We start from the raw sequence: 15,820 nt of genomic DNA, 5'->3' as shown, positions 1-15,820 counted from the left end.
TCTTGGTACAAATTCATTGGAATATCCACATCCGATGATTTCTTTTGTCCCAAATGTGTAAACAAGAGTCTTAAGTGAGTACCTGCAAAAGGTAGTAATTGAACTCCTTGGAATATTGCCTTTAAGTCATTACGGTTGGTATTACTCAAAAGGATGAGAAAAATCCTTCAATGTGTCTGGGTGCTCACGTGTCAGGAAGAATGGACACGACTTCCTGACCCTGCAAGGCACATCATAGAGAGCTTTTGAGAGTTGCTATTCCCAAATTTTAGAAAGGCAAAGAGGCCTTTTCTCCCTCTCTGGCTCTGTAACTTGCTGGGAAGAGATGGGGTTTTAAGAATAGTAGCCTCAATGTGCTTTGCACAAAACAAGCAGAAAGTTATAGATACTTCACTGAACATCCACTTAGGTTTTGTAAGGAAAGAGAAGCAAAAAGGGAAACTCCAGACTATCTTTTGGTGATGTGAAAGATAAGCACCCTTGTCATACTGTCTCCATGGGATCTTTTGGATTTAGTTGCTAGACTTGAGCCTTCTCCCCTCTTGCTTTTTCTTCATGTATACAGAATGAAGCACTTTTTTGCACTTTGATAGTGGAGCAAAGAATTAAGCAAAACCAAAAACCTGCAACTCTTCTGGAATGTTGGTAAAGCCCCGTGTTTCTTTTCCTTGATTTTTCTTGTCTTGCCTACTATGCTCTCTGCTTATTCTCTCCTTGTTTTCCTCAAGCCCTCAGCAGCTGTCTGTTTCTAAGATTCTCCCCTCCTGAGTTTAGTGGGGACCTTGAATGTTGAGCTTTGTCTTAAATCCCTCCATGGTTCTTTGTCCACAGCAGAACCAAAATTTCTTCTTGCTTCCTGGCCCAGGCATGGATTCTGCACGTAGACATTTGCTGTTGTGGCGAAGGGCTGCCTCTCAACTTGCTTCAGCATACATCAAGTCCTTTACTGCAGCCTAGATTGGTGAAACCTGCTATGTTCCCTGTGTTTAGAAAATCAATTCCTTTATCAGTGAAAAAAAGCTGGCTTAGCTTGGAAACATCAGACTTTGATATATATTGCAATTTGTTCCATCTTCCTCTTTATCTCTTAGAGCTGCTTCCACAGACATTTATTTTGAAGATTTTCAGGTCAAACAAGTGGTGTGCAATTGCTTTGGAGCAGTTTTTTCTGTCTAAAATATTGGTGCTGCCCTGCTATTCTTTAGTCACATCATCTCTCCTCCCTCCTCTCCCCACCCCTCCCAGCAGTTTTATTAGGAAATTCTGCTGCCAAAATTCGCCATTTACATGCTGGACCTTTGAGAAACCAGGGGGTAAGAGTCATTGTTTCTTGGGCCTCTGTCTCTTCTCCCTGTCTCCCAACTTGAGTACACACAGCCTTTTGTATTTTTATTCACCCTGTCTTGTGATAATTTCCCATTCAGTACCTTGTTAACATCTTGCCATCTTGCTTCCGTGTTCTACTTCGTCATTTGTATTGCAAATAGAGGTTATAAATTATTTTAGCATTATTTAGTGAGTGGTTTCAGTCAAGGATTTAGTCTGTTTATATACAGCTGCTATCATACCCCCAGGATCATGGATTCAGACCTCCCTGACTCAGTTTGGCAGGGTGACTAGAGTGTGTACTGTGTTGCATTTCATTATATTAGGTTTCTAATCCATGTGATTAAGTTGTGTACCTGCAAAGCCCTGATAACATGTGAGTAGCCTCTCTCCAGTTCAGATATTTAGAAATGCAACGTGCTTCATGAATTTGTTACCAGTGGCTTTTACTTTGGACCTGCCTAATTTGCAGTTAACAAATGGCGCAGATCAGCTTCTGCTGACAGCTTAATTTAAAGCATGGTGACACCTCACAGTGGGCAGCTAAATAATGAAATTAGGGCTTTATTTCAGCAAATTAAGGCTTTAGTTCAGCAAATAAAGGTTTACAAGATTTATACACACATTGAGTTTATTGTAATAGGATAGATATACCCCAGAGCTCTGATGTCAATTCCCTAGGCAGCCGCAGGACATAGTTTGCCTGACCTTATCCTTCTGTCTGCCTTGGATCTGAAGTTCACTGTGAAACAATGCATCTTCTATTATTAACTGGCTGCCTTTCAGCAGGGCTCAAGCTGTATTTGGGTGTGCTGCTTCTAACCTAAACTCCTGCAGCTGCTTAAACTACTGTAGGTCTCCCTTCTTGTCACTGAAGAACCTCCACAATGAGAAACAGGTCACTGTGTTGGGGACAAATCAAACCTTACTGTTCCCATTTATGCCAGGCTCTGGGCTGGCCGTTGCCTGAATGGAAACCGATAGTTGTGAAGCAACAAGGAAGAAAGAAATCTTGTGTGTCTGTGGGGAGGAGTCTTGAGGCTCCAGAGTACGTTTGCACTGGGAACTGAATTTCTTCTTGCATGCTCAGACCACGTGTCTTCCTTCTTACGTCTTGACGGAACAGTATCCAGGCAGGACACTCACCGGTGAAGCAGGCAGAAACAAGAGGCAGTAGATGCCTGGAGCAGTGAGCTTTGTGGAGTCTTCACTGGGAGATCAAAGCCAATCCTGGGATCAGATTATGAGTGCTCAGAAGAAGCTTGCTGTTGAGCCTCTTCCTGACGCTATGGCAACAGACGATAAATTTCCCTGCAATCCCCATCTCTCCAGTTGTAAAATGGATTAATGATACAGATCTCCTTTAACAACACCCTTTAAGATACAATGATGAAGGGTGATTTAGCAGAGAATAAGTCACAGGACTATAAATGTATGGCTTTATTGGATGCACAGGACCGTTAGAGCAAAACCTTCACAGGGGCTGAGGATCAGCATTTTCATAGAGCCATGAGTCCGTCCAGGGATTCCTTCCATTGAAACTCTAATCTTCTTTAAAAAACGTAGGGGTGGAAACGGGATTGGGGGAGTGTGAGTGTGCATGTATAATATGAAAGTTTTCCAAGCCAATTAGGTTGAGTGTGACAAATTCAGATAATTGACTGGGCACTGGGAGAGAGAGGAGTGCCTAAATAAATGCACTTGGTAGAAGACATGACAATATGCTACTCGAGAGCACAGCTTGTGATGTCTCATGAGCCCTTCAACGCATTGTTCTTTTTGTCACTTTACTAAAGAGTTCCATAGTTTTTCCCTAATAAAGCCTTCTACCTCCTCATTCTCATTTCCACCCACTGGCTTCTCACTTCTCTCTTCAGTTGCTCTTCTACAACTCCCAGGGGTTTTTTGTTGATTTTTTTTGCTGGATTTTTTTTTTGTTTTGTTTCAAATCAGTGGCATTTTAGATGTCTGTAATAGTGAGAGTTTCCATGGAGTCTACAAGTAGATGCAGTCACTGATGTTAGACAGATTCATGGTGGAAGAAGAGAGAGCTTGAGCACGAGTTGCAGGGAGAAGACGGGGTTGTACTGATGTTACAGTGAGCGAGGAGAGCTGTTTCTTCTTCAGGACAGATGTCTCTGTTAGCAAAAGCAATAGACAGAGCTGGAGGTGGCACAGCCACACAGGGAGCTTGGTAGGAGAAAGACCATTAGCATGTGAGTGACAGCCCGGAAATTATGGGTTTGTGCTTGGAGGACTTTTTGGCAGCAATTTAGGGGGAGGTGTAAGTGGAGATATTAAAACTGAAGCATTCAAAATTGAAGCTGCTGAAGATTCAGATTCTTCTGCCAGGGCGAGTGTTAGTTCAGGTTGAGATGGAGTTGGAAAGATGTAAGGTTCAGGTTGTCTGTCCTCAGCATTTTTGAACAGGAGTTTCCTTGTTTGTTCTTTTTTTGGTTTGCACATTTAGTTTGTCTCAGGTCTTTCTCACTGGAGGTAAAGACATGTTCAAATCTAATCCTCAGTGCCTTCTTCCTGGACTCTGGGGCAGCTAAAGAGAGTAGCAGTAGCCTACCCTCTATCTCTGGCCTAAATTAGTCTGTCTCCCAGTTACATTCTGCTTACTGGTTTGCCTTCTAGCCTCTTCTTTCTGCCTGCTCCTGACACACACAAGCACAGCTGAGAGCCAGGACAGTGACAAAAGGTCGGGAAGCCTTTCCAGAAATAGCTCCTTCTTTAGGGCCTCTTTGTGCAGCCAAACTATATGACGTGTGGATGAGGGGAAGGAGTGGCTTTATGTAAATGAAATTAGCCTCTGTCCATCCTTTCTGCTAGTAACCAACTGTAGAAGCTGTAGGTCTTCTTCCCGTGCGGCTTGCACTGTTTACATCTTTTCTCAGCATATGCTAAGTTCTGGACTAAAGTTCACTCCCAGGTTTTCTAGGCCAGACTGAGCACAGTGCTCCTTAGCAGGATGGCATCACCTCCCATTACACCTGAGCGTCAAAGTCTGGAAGAGGTACACGTTCTCCCATTCTCTCTCTGTGGCATTCTATCACGGACTTCAGCTGTATGAAGAGCTAGGGCTAGTCACCCTTCCCGTGAAGCCTTTCAGCAGCGATTTGTCTGCCTCTAAAAACTGGGCAATCATGTCACTGCATTCTCATGCTCTGGTCAGTTAGCTTAGCTGCTGTAGGTCGATGAACAAATCCATGGAACAGATGGATTCCTGAGGTACAAAAACCGTCAGGGGACTCTCCACCACTACCCAGGCTCACTGGTGTTACAGCCTTCAAATCAATTACAGCCAACCCTATCTCAAAGTCTCCAGAGACTACATGATGAGTAAATCAGTCTGCAAGGGTTAAACTCCTGCTAGCTGAATTCATTGCTGCACGTAGCTATGATTTTCGTAAGGCGCAGTTTGGCACAACTGCAAGAGGGGAATTACAGTGATCAATATGCATCACAGTCAGAGCACGATAAAGGTTTTAACCATGGCTTGTTCTGCTGCTCTGCAGAGTACTGCAGCCCTCAGCAGTTGAATCTGGGCCAGCACTTTCAGTGCTACCAAATGTTGAGAAAATGCAGATGTTAAAACATCTTGGTTTTGGAGAAGAACACTGGACCATCTTTGTACCTGTGCACTGCCTAGAGATTGAAGTAACTGTGAAGCCCATGAGCTTTTTCTGTAACACCTTGGTTCTTGGCTTGTACTTACTTAGGCGATAAAGTCCAGGCTGCAGTATTTGCCCAGCTCTTAGATTTCCTCTAAGTATTGTAAAGGGCTGGGTAATAATCCTCACTGCATTCCCTGTGATTTGCACAATACATCAAAAAGATACCGTTTAAAGCAAGCTCTGCCAAAAAATTTTAAAAATTTGGCCAAAGAGCCGTATATAAAACAAGATTCATCTCTGGCATAACTTGCTGTTTTACCAGGCTGAAAAGATACCTACTGCCTTTTTGCTTTGAACTTGCTTCAAAGGAAAGCACTGGCTAATGTGAATGAGGAGTTCCAGCCAGCTGTGGGAAACCATGGATTTAAAATACCAGCAGAGGGATAAAGGAAATAAAGGAGCAATGTCAGTGCCCTCTCCATTTCCCTTTTAAACACAGATACTTCGCAGGGTAAATGCGGGGAAGACTGTCATGCCAGTAAAAAGACGGGCCAGTCCTGCAGCCTAGAACCAGAGGAAGGCTACCTCCTACTGGCTTTTTAAATCTGTGATCATACATCAGTTCATTAATAATGAATAATAATAAACTCATTTAATGAATAGTAATAAACTCAGTCCCCAAAATTGTCTTCACTGTGGTAAGGCTCCTTCCTAACCTTGGGGACGAGTGGTGAGGACAAACTACTCTGCACTCCTGCAGCCGCTCCAGGCTGGTACCCAAGGGAGGGCTCTTCCCCACGGAGAGGGCTTTTCCCTACGGAGAGGGCTCTTCCCACCAGTACCCCAGTGAGGAATTCATGTTACAGCACAGCTGTATCAGTCACACCATCTCTCTGAGCAAGTGGCACTGGCAACCCCATGTGACACTCGTACAATGAATCCATTTTTATTTACGGGTTTTATTTTATGTTACTGTCTGTACAAGTGTCCTGTGTGTAGGTAGGCCCTGAATGTTCAGAAGGACCTAACTCTGTCAGCTGTAGCTCTTCTGCTTTCTGTTAGCTGCATGGTGGGTGGCAATATCCTTGATTCTTTTTAATTTGCTGTAAAGCATTTTCTGCTGCATTAGACTGCTGACTCCCTGATATTTTTTGTTTCTCAGACTATAGCAGTCTTTTTTTCTTTTTTTTTTTTTTTTTAACTCAGTACAGATAAGCAGTGAAGTTGTTACAACCATGGTGGTGCCAGCTCTTAAGATTTTATCACAGCTCTCCTAAGATGTTTTCCCTGGAGCTCCAGCTCTTGGTAATATTTAAATACATAGCAATCTTAGCTAATTCATACTTTAAATGACTTTTGCTTACAGAGCTACAGGAGGGAGAAAGCAAAAATACATGACCCTCAACATTGCCACACCAAAAGTAAATATTTATTTGTTCCAAATTTTTGTGACACTTTAATCCACCTTAGTGATGGGAAGGAGGAAAGGGGAGCCCATTTAGTTTTTCAGAAAGTTTGGGTTTGGCATTTCTGCAAACCTGCTGTTCTGTTCCTTTGGTATGTAGGCAGTACATACAAATAAAAGATCCTCATATGTTCATAGCAGCTGTAGCAGGTATTGGTAACACTCATGGGGAGTCAGTGGAGGATGCAACAACTGCAGTATTGAGCAAGGGATGCTCCACAACCCTGGAAATGGTCCTGCATTCAAGTGAATGCTTCTTGCTATAGCATTTGTGGGTATGCGCTCCCAGTGACATGAGCTGAACTGCAATTGTGTAGAAATGTCTTCCAGAGCAAAGCATTAGGATGTTTCCCAAATATTGCTAGATCAGGATCTGAATTTTTCAACATCAAGATGGTGAATAGTCAAAATCCAAAAGGTACTTGACACTAGATAGTTATGTTAAGTGCAGTATTGTGTCTCAGCAGTACACTGCTCTTTCAGGTTCAGAGCCATTATATTACCATTTTTTGGCCCAGATGTGGTAAAAATACATAAACACTTTTAACAACTTGTGTACGTGACACTTGACTGCAGGCTGTGAGTCTTTGTCATAGTGGAAACTTTACAGGCATAGTATAGGTGCAGAGTTTTCAGTGAAATCCATAGCTTACTTCACAGCTTGAATCACAAGACTATTTAGGCTCTTGCTTATTGTTTTCAGCCTGTTTCTGAGTCCTTCTGGAGTCACTGACTTAAGCATGTCAGAGTTAAGCATGCGGTCTTCTGTGTCATGCCTTCGATGCAGGAGTCTGCTGGAGTCAGCGGGGGCTTTCTCTGGGTAATGACCACAGGGTTTGGTCCCTTACCTCTCATTATGTCTCTTCCTTTCAGGTACCAAAATTTTTTTTAAACCTGTTTGAATAATCATTATTTTTAACCTTTCCTCACAGGAGTGTTTGCGTTTGGACTTTTTGCCACTGACATATTTGTAAATGCTGGCCAGGTCGTGACTGGGAACTTGGCTCCCTACTTCCTGACTGTATGTAAACCTAACTACACTGGAAACGACTGTCGTGCCCACCACCAGTTCATAAACAACGGCAACATCTGCACTGGGGATGTGGAGGTGATTGAAAACGCAAGAAGATCCTTTCCATCCAAACATGCTGCTTTGAGCATCTACTCAGCTTTATATGCCACGGTGAGTGCCAGTGGTGATTGCTAACTTATATGAGAGATTTCTGTATGTGCATCTAGATTTTCTTACAATGGGTTTTTGAAGAAAAAGAGGGTTGTTTGGGGGAGGGCTTTCTTCTTTATCTGTAGGGGAAAATCCCCTTCTCTCTCTGTTTTATTAATCCTAGTATAAGCAAATCAAATGCTCATTGCTTTTGAGGCACTGTATCAGACGGAGGTCCTAATCTTGTCTTTGCTTTTCTCAGATTTTGTCTCTGATTTTCTCAGAGGCCTTTGAGTATGCATTCAACCTCTTCTTTTCCCTGCCTCTGTTTCATGAACATTAAAATGAAGGTGATGCTTAAATGGGTCCTGAATCACTACTATTTCTTTTGTTCACATGCCATGGGTTGTTGAACATTTAAAATTGTGCCATTTCAATGGGAGGCTGAACTAGGCTGAATTTTGCTCCCCTTGTTCAGGACCTGAATTCCCCATGCAAAGAAGGTTGTAATAAAAGTCGGTGCCAGAATTTTGCTGTTATCACAGAGAAAAGGACCGCAGTTGACATCTTGACAAGGTGACATTGCTATACTGTCAGGAAGGAAATTGTCTTTAAAAGCCTAGTGAAGGCTGCTCCTTTGTGTAGATCAGCAGCAGATCAGCTGCTCCTTTGTGTTCTCTGGCTAAAGTTTCTGTAATGTTTGAAAATTGCTCCAAGAAATTTACTCACAAAGTAGAAAACCTTGGTGGTTTTGCCATTAAGATCTAAGGACTTAGCTTGGTTCTGATCTCAAAATGGCTTAACTAGGTCTTTTTTCCGCCAATAACTTGACTCAAATGAGTGACAGAGTCTGTCTGTAGGTCATCAGGTTTTGAGAAAAGCTTTAGACTTACTAATGACAGGGTATTTACTGAATATTTTACCCTGGTCTTGGAGGCAGATGAATAAAACAACACATTATTATTATAAAATGAAGAGGCCACCCGCTGCTGTTTCAATATCCATCTGTTTGCACTGAATGTTGCGTGAATAATGACGGCTATATAAATTGGTAACTCCTTTGATCAGGATTTGTGGGGAAGTGTTTTGAAAGCCTGTAACATTTTGCACACATTACTTCTGAACAATAAGCAACCATGTGTGAAATACAGTTCCCAAGAAACTCAACATTGTTGTAGCAGCTGTTTTCATCATGATAAACCCTTAGGTGGAAGCTCCAGGATCAGGCTTGGTCCTGGTTCTGCCCTAAGCTAGTTACATCCTTTCATGGACTTTCCCTGCCCAACCTCCCTTGTTTCCTAGGAAGGCAAGTCTTCTATAAATGGGCTGATTTCTACAACTGAAGGGGAATAATGCTTTTCCTTCCTGAACTTAAGTCCCCAGTAGTTCAGTGTTTCTGAGCCCTAGTCTTTCAAGAGTACCTGCAATGGTCCTGCACTTCTCCCCACGTAGTAAGATACCAGGTGGAGCCAGGCCATGGAGTTATTTCTGAGCTCCAGGGTCATGAAAGTCTGTCCTTAAGGCATTTCAGCCTACAGTCCAATTTTAGCCCAGTTCTCTGCCTGAAGACACCCTCTAGCACTAAAGGTGTTGTCACTTGTCTTTTCTCTGCCTGTCAGCTGGGAATAACATGAACATTACACAAGAAGTGCAGTGTTCACATCTAGCTTTGTTTAATAATTGTGCTGTGCACAATTTTTTGAGCAGTGTCTCGCTCATTCTAATATGCGTGATAATGTGGGCTGCTGAATATAAAACACAGGGTATTTGGTTAGTAATAGCTGCATTTTGCATAAAGCTGAAGATTTGACCCATGGAGCAAGAAAAATAAAACATGAGGAGGCAGGAGAATGGGATCAGCACAAACATTGTCCTTCATCGTATAGATGTCTGTTGAGATCCGTGAGTATCCTCCCATCACTGAACCTTGAGTATCCTCTGCAGATGTCTCTGTACTGGTTTGTTCATTAGTCTGGTAGTGACAGTACTCCCATTGTGATTGGTTTGGCTTTGTGTTTTGTTTTGGTTTTGGTTTTTTTAATAATCTGCTTTTCATATTTTATCAACTAGGCTTTTTCTTGTCACCTGCCAAAGAAGCTGAGGAGAACCCAAAGCATCACTTTTGTGATCTCTGCAGGCAGAGATGAATCTTGTATGCCTAAAGTAGGGGAAAGAGAAAAGAGCCGGCAGCCCTGGCTTCCATACTTACACAAAAATTAGGATTTATTAGGCTCCCAGATGTATCTCAGAAGAGATGGCAGTCACTGTACATAGTACATGCTGCTGTACAGTTAGAAACACATGCTTCTAAGTACCTTTCCCAAGGCTAGAAATATTCCTTAATTCATTAACATTTCTGGTAAAAATCAAAAAACAGATGATAAAATTGTATGTTGCATATGGGTATCCCAGTTACATCATTTTTAAACAACTGTTACTTCATACTCTTCTGAGAGAGGTCATGGAAGAGTCAATGACAAGGACATCTAACAGATGGTAGTGTTCAACCAGAACATGGAAAACTAAAGTATTTCACCAGCACAACTGGAGGACCTCTTATTGTAGAGAGAAGGTAGATATCCTTGCTGATCTTCCTGTTTGCCTCCGGAGTGAAAGCAAGGAGAATTGTTTTACAGTCGCAGCTGGGTCTCTATGGTTGAAAGATACAACTAATCACTTACTTACACTGATGGTTTAGTAGTGAATTTAGGATTCTTCAGCTAAGCTCTTGCCTAGCAGCATCCACAAGTAATGCTTTCTGTCACCTCCATCTGGCTAGAAGACTCTACCTCATGACACTGGATCACGACTTGGCATCTGTCGCTTATGCCCAAGTGTGTTGCTTCTTGACTAGATTAGAGTGATACAGTATGCCTGGACATGAAACTTTCAACATCTGGGAAATTCTGAAGAGCAGGAAACACTACAGCAAATCAACAATTTCTTCCATTTCTGCATTAACACCTACCAGACTAATCAATGAAATTCAAGGCCTTGGCACTTGAGCAGCTGCACTGAGTGTCTAGGAGACTGCATCATGTTCTACAATACAACACCACTGTCAAAGGCACTGCTTCTCTCTTAGTGTAGAAATCTCTGTAGTAAAGGAAAAGATTGTCTGTGAAGCTTGTAGGACACAGAATTTTCCAGTATTGGTATGAAATTGTGAACTTTCCAAGGAAAATAAACTATCACAAATCTCCCCACTTTCTGATGAAAGGACAAGACAAACTTCTTCCACTCTGCCTTTCTCATCATAGATACAACATACATGCATATATTTGCATATATATAAATACATAGATATATACACAAGTATGTTTGTCTATTTTAAACTTGCAAACAAAAAAGCCTCCTTGACTGTCTATGTTTTTGTCTGTCTGAAAAAGATGGGAGAGGAATTACACACAGGATGAATGCTACTATAATACATTGCACACTGGTAAATACACTGCTTGAGTGTACTGATAAGAGCACAGCAAAGAAGATGAATAGATAATTTATATAGTTAAATCATATGTAGTTTATTTTTTTATATGATTTATTCTATTTTCTTTACAACTTTTTCTATTCACTTCCTTCCTCCCTCTCCCAACCATCAAATAATGGGTTTTGACATTTAGAGTTTTGTAAACAAGTTTACCGTATAAATAGCATTGTGGGAAATTTTCAAAAACACCTGTGTGTAGGAAATCAAATGTAAGTGACTTTCACTGAGATTCTGGGCTCTTACACAAAGCTTTGAAAACATGCTCTAAATGAAAGCATAAACACATTGTGAGAATCTTAAAAAATATCTTGGCTTTAGGGACCAGGACCATAAAGATCAAACTGCAGTGATCAGGAAGCCTGACCAGAATGGAGAAGCTCTCCCAGTTATTTCTGAGCGCAGGGTGTGATTTATGGATGAACTGGAGCATATCTTCTGGGAAAAGAGTTTGTCTTGTTTTAAACCCTTCTCATGAGGGTTTAACAGATTTCCCTTGAGAATCTGTTTGCATGGTTAATTACCCTCATTGCTAAAAATGTTCTCTTTTCTGAGACGTGTGAAACTTCAAATCCATTAGATACTTCCCATCTGTAAAAACGAGAACTCTCCCATGTGGGTAACCCAAAGATCCAGACTCATCTCATACCTGTAAGAAAACAAGCATGCATGAGTTGTTCTCTGTAGCGAGGGTTTGCAGTTGTCGCAGCAGAACTGCATTGTTGCTTTAAAGAGGTGATGCTTTTCCTTTGGATGCTGCAAACCGCAGTAGTGCTTTGGTGAGAATAGGAAGGCAATCTGGCTCTCTATTGCTCGTTTGAGTTGGCCTCTGCTAAAAGAAATGCAGAGGGTGAAAGGATGGGCGGTAACTATTCACACATTTTCTTCCTATTGTTTCCAAAGAAGAACCTTAACGTGAGTTTTGGGGACAGTCAGGTGCAGCTCAACCTACCAGCAAAGGCTGGGGCAAGATTGCCGCCTAGCGCTCAGTTGATAGCTGTCACTTCAAGGCATGTGCTGCAGTCAGGTATTGGGTTGGAAAAACAAAGCAAGCAGGAACCTCTCCGGTAGCTTAGTCCCATTCCCAGTGCTATTACACATCATAATATTCCAGTTCGTAAATTGAATTCACCTTTAAATGATGTGCTCAGCAGCACACTTAAGGGCAGAAGACTTCACTTCCCCAGGCAGACACCTGGCAAATTCAGCGATTAGAAGTCTAGCACTGCAGTTTCCTGGCAGGTGAAAGTATAATTTTGCCTAGGTTCAGGTCCAGAGGCAGTCAGATCTGCCTTCCCCTGGTTGGTTTCTCTGGCCTGTCCCTTTCCCTTCCAGCAGGTGGTTGCTGCATCACTTCCCTTCTTCTAGAGTTACGTATTGTATTGGATTTAGGGCTAACATTTTTAACACCAGACAGTGAAGGGAAGCCAGCAGCAGGGACCTTTGATGGCCCAGTCAGGGAGAAGGGAAAAGAAATATGGACAGGGAGTGAAAGATACACACAATACAGCAGAATAAAGGAATATATGAAAGGCAATGAACAGAGTGACCTTCAGAATGGATATAATTTCTGGTTTTTGATCCCAAAATGTGCCAGACCATAGTGACCTCTGTATACCTGGCTTATGAAGAAAAGGACAGGCATTAAAATACAGTAAAATAATTGCTCATGGTTGCCAAATAGATCATGGCGTGTGAAGCAAGCTGTGCTGATAGTTGCAATTGGAAGCACCAAGCCAAACATCCTTCCTTCATCACTGGCACAGGAAAATCCTGACGTAGCTTCACCCCCGCCAAGCCATTGTAATCTTGGCCAGAGACCGGTGGCGTGAGCCAGCACGGTGTCCTTAGCTGCTGCAGCAGCAACAAAGGAGGACAACTCTTGGGTCTCCACCACCCTGCAGAGCCCCACTCTGATACCAGTGCTGCCCACGGCAAAGCGCTCAGCAGTGCCCTTCCCCAGAAATGAAGTCATCCCAGAGAAAGATGAGGTTTGCAGACAGCACAATGAGAGATCCCAGTTGTGGTGTTATTGCAGATGTGATTAAAACAATAAGGATCTTCTACAGAGTCTTTTGTCCAGAAGACTAACAGAACCGTATTTCCATTTCTGACAACTGAAAAAGGGTCAAGAATGGAAATATTTTCAGCTCTGGTGATTTTACTCATTTTTACCAAAAAAGAACATATTTTTTCTTTACAAATAAAATGGCATCTTTTGATATTAAACACTGGAAGAGACACTTCCATGGTTTGTAATCTTCCCATTCCCCAGCAGAACAGGTGCTTGTACATTCACTGGATTAGATCTACACTATGTGAAAATCAGGTTCATTTACCAGCTGATTGGTAATCAGGATCAATTGAATTTTTCAAACGTATCTTCCTGATTCTGTTTCATGTATGGGAGGCAATGTATCATCTAGAGACCTTTCTGGCAAATGTATTTGATGTATTTGCTTTGCTTATCAAAGCTTTGGAAATCATGCAGGCATCCATACTTCCTTGCTGAAAAGGATTTTATTGAATTGTTTTGCCATCAGACTTGGTTTGCTTGATCTTTGTCATTTTGTGGATCTGGAATTAATGACTAGCTGCTAATTGTGACCCACATGGTTTTACTCTCTCTGTCAAAATGCATTTAAAATAAAATACAAACTGCCAAAAACATGTGGAGTTCATTAAAAAATATTTAGAGCACAGTGAAACTTCATGCCCTGGAATTACATTTTCAGAATTAACTTTGTTTTGAAAGAAATCTCTCTCATATTCTGTGATTCATTTCATCTTGCAGAGAAAATGCCTGGAATGGTTTCTCCTAATGTTCGCTGTTTCTTAAACTTGACACCACTTAGAAAAGTGGAGCAGCTAGTTCGTATGGATGCTAGGCACTCCATCATGTGCACATTACAGTTTCTGCAGGAGTATAAACATAAATTCTTGACTCCCTTTGCAAACATTTAGTCATGTACATTCAGAGTGCATGTTTGCTAGCATATGAGCAAGTACTTGCACAAGTTAGGAAGTCAGTAAACCGAGCTTGTACATACCAGCTCAGAAAAAGTCCAGTATGTAAATACAGTTGATGGGGATTTGACATCTTGAAACAGCATTTAACAGTTCTCTTAAAAGTGTTCTCTGAATTACCTTAAACCTCTTCCTCCATTTCCCAATGCTTTTTTTAATGAATCATGGGTTTTGTCACATCCTTGTTGATTTCGGATTTGTCTGGGTGGAAAAAGATGCATTTCTGGCAGAGCCCCTTTTCATTTTTGGCTTGCCCTTTGTTTCAGATGTACATCACAAGCACAATTAAAACAAAGAGTAGCAGGCTAGCCAAACCTGTGCTGTGTCTGGGTACCCTGTGTGCTGCGTTCCTCACTGGGCTAAATCGAGTTTCTGAGTATCGAAACCACTGTTCGGACGTGATTGCAGGCTTCATCTTGGGGAGTGCTGTAGCTTTGTTTCTGGTAAGCCCATTGGTCCTTCTGCATTCCTTTTAAAAATACCTCAGTTTAAAAAAAAACAAACACATTACTATTCTGTTGTGGCCTATTGCAACTGATTAAAAAAAACCAAACACATTACTATTCTGTTCTGGCCTATTGCAACTGATTAATCCAGTTGCTAAGAACTAATTCTAGCCCCATCTAATTAAAGGTATCATCACAGAAAATCCTAATACCAAATCAGGTTGATACTAATTAATAAGCCTAATATGATGACATTTGTGTACTGTATATATTTCAAGATTATTTTAATTAATGTACATGTTCTTACTTGACCTGTCCTGGAAAATGCTTTGAAGATTGTGTAGATTTCAACTAATGTCAAAAGGGGGGCATGCTTGAGACTTCTTCTCTGACACCCCTGTGTTGCAAAACCCCACTGTCTGCCTGGTATCTGGCAAAAATGTAGGATACAGGGTGTTGTCTGGGGTTTTAAGCAGTAGTCTGGCTCCCCATTTTGTTTCAGACCATAAAAGAAGTGCAATAGAAAGGAAGGTCAGGACAAACTCCCTGGGAGACAAAACTACTTCCTTTTACAGCATTTAGAGTTGAGCTGAAATTGTTCACCATCTCATAGGATAACCAAATGTATTAAAATGAATCAAAGGCCTTCCCACAGAATCTAGGAGCAGCATCTCTCTGGACTTTGAATGTTACTTGCTCCCTTCTTGGCTCTGTGGTTTAAGTGTTTTGTTTGCTGAGAGATCGCTTGCTGAGGATTTGCCCACAATAGCAGTCAAGGTGATTCTCACTACTACCAAGAAATGTGCCTAGTTCCATTTAATCAAAATATGCTTCAAAACTATCCATTGCATAGCAACAGACACTTTATCCCTGTAATCAGGAGGGACTAGGTTTCAAACATCCCTTAAATTTAGATTGTCCGGTCACTGATTTTTTTTCTATTCTGTACTTTAAAAAAAAAACCCAAACCTTCACATATCACTTATTTCCATGTTACTTTTAAATAAAAAGATGTGTGCAACCTCTGACCTGAATCTCCTTGCTTTAATGTAGGTAATTTGTCTGATGCCCACTGGGACAGGCAGTTAAAATCTAGCCCATGCAATATAAGAGGCAGTCACCCCATATATCTGGTCAGGACATTCTGTGTGCTCCCAGTACCTGTTTCCAGCAGTGACAGCCTGCTCCCAGCCACATTTTGGCCCTGCAGACCTTCTGCCACCCTGCAAGTGTCACAAGCCCAGTTGCAGAGTGGTGGAAGGGGTCTACCTGGAGCTTGGATGGGAG

General features: G+C 41.8%; 1 protein-coding gene across 1 annotated transcript in view; it reads left to right on the top strand.

Annotated features, from left to right (window-relative positions):
- Positions 1–15,820, top strand: part of LOC104081466 (lipid phosphate phosphatase-related protein type 1) — a 34,081-nt gene that overhangs the window by 15,156 nt on the left and 3,105 nt on the right. Inside the window, exons 3-4 of the mRNA XM_009584226.1 lie at positions 7,344–7,594; positions 14,354–14,530. Of these exons, the coding sequence (XP_009582521.1) occupies positions 7,344–7,594; positions 14,354–14,530 (428 nt within the window). The remainder of the gene's footprint in view (positions 1–7,343; positions 7,595–14,353; positions 14,531–15,820) is intronic.

The sequence above is a fragment of the Fulmarus glacialis genome, unplaced genomic scaffold, assembly GCF_000690835.1.
Source record: "Fulmarus glacialis isolate BGI_N327 unplaced genomic scaffold, ASM69083v1 scaffold22488, whole genome shotgun sequence".
NCBI classification, from domain to species: Eukaryota; Metazoa; Chordata; class Aves; order Procellariiformes; family Procellariidae; genus Fulmarus; species Fulmarus glacialis.
Note: the sequence above shows the minus strand (reverse complement) of the source record. Positions and strands in the feature narration are given on the sequence as shown.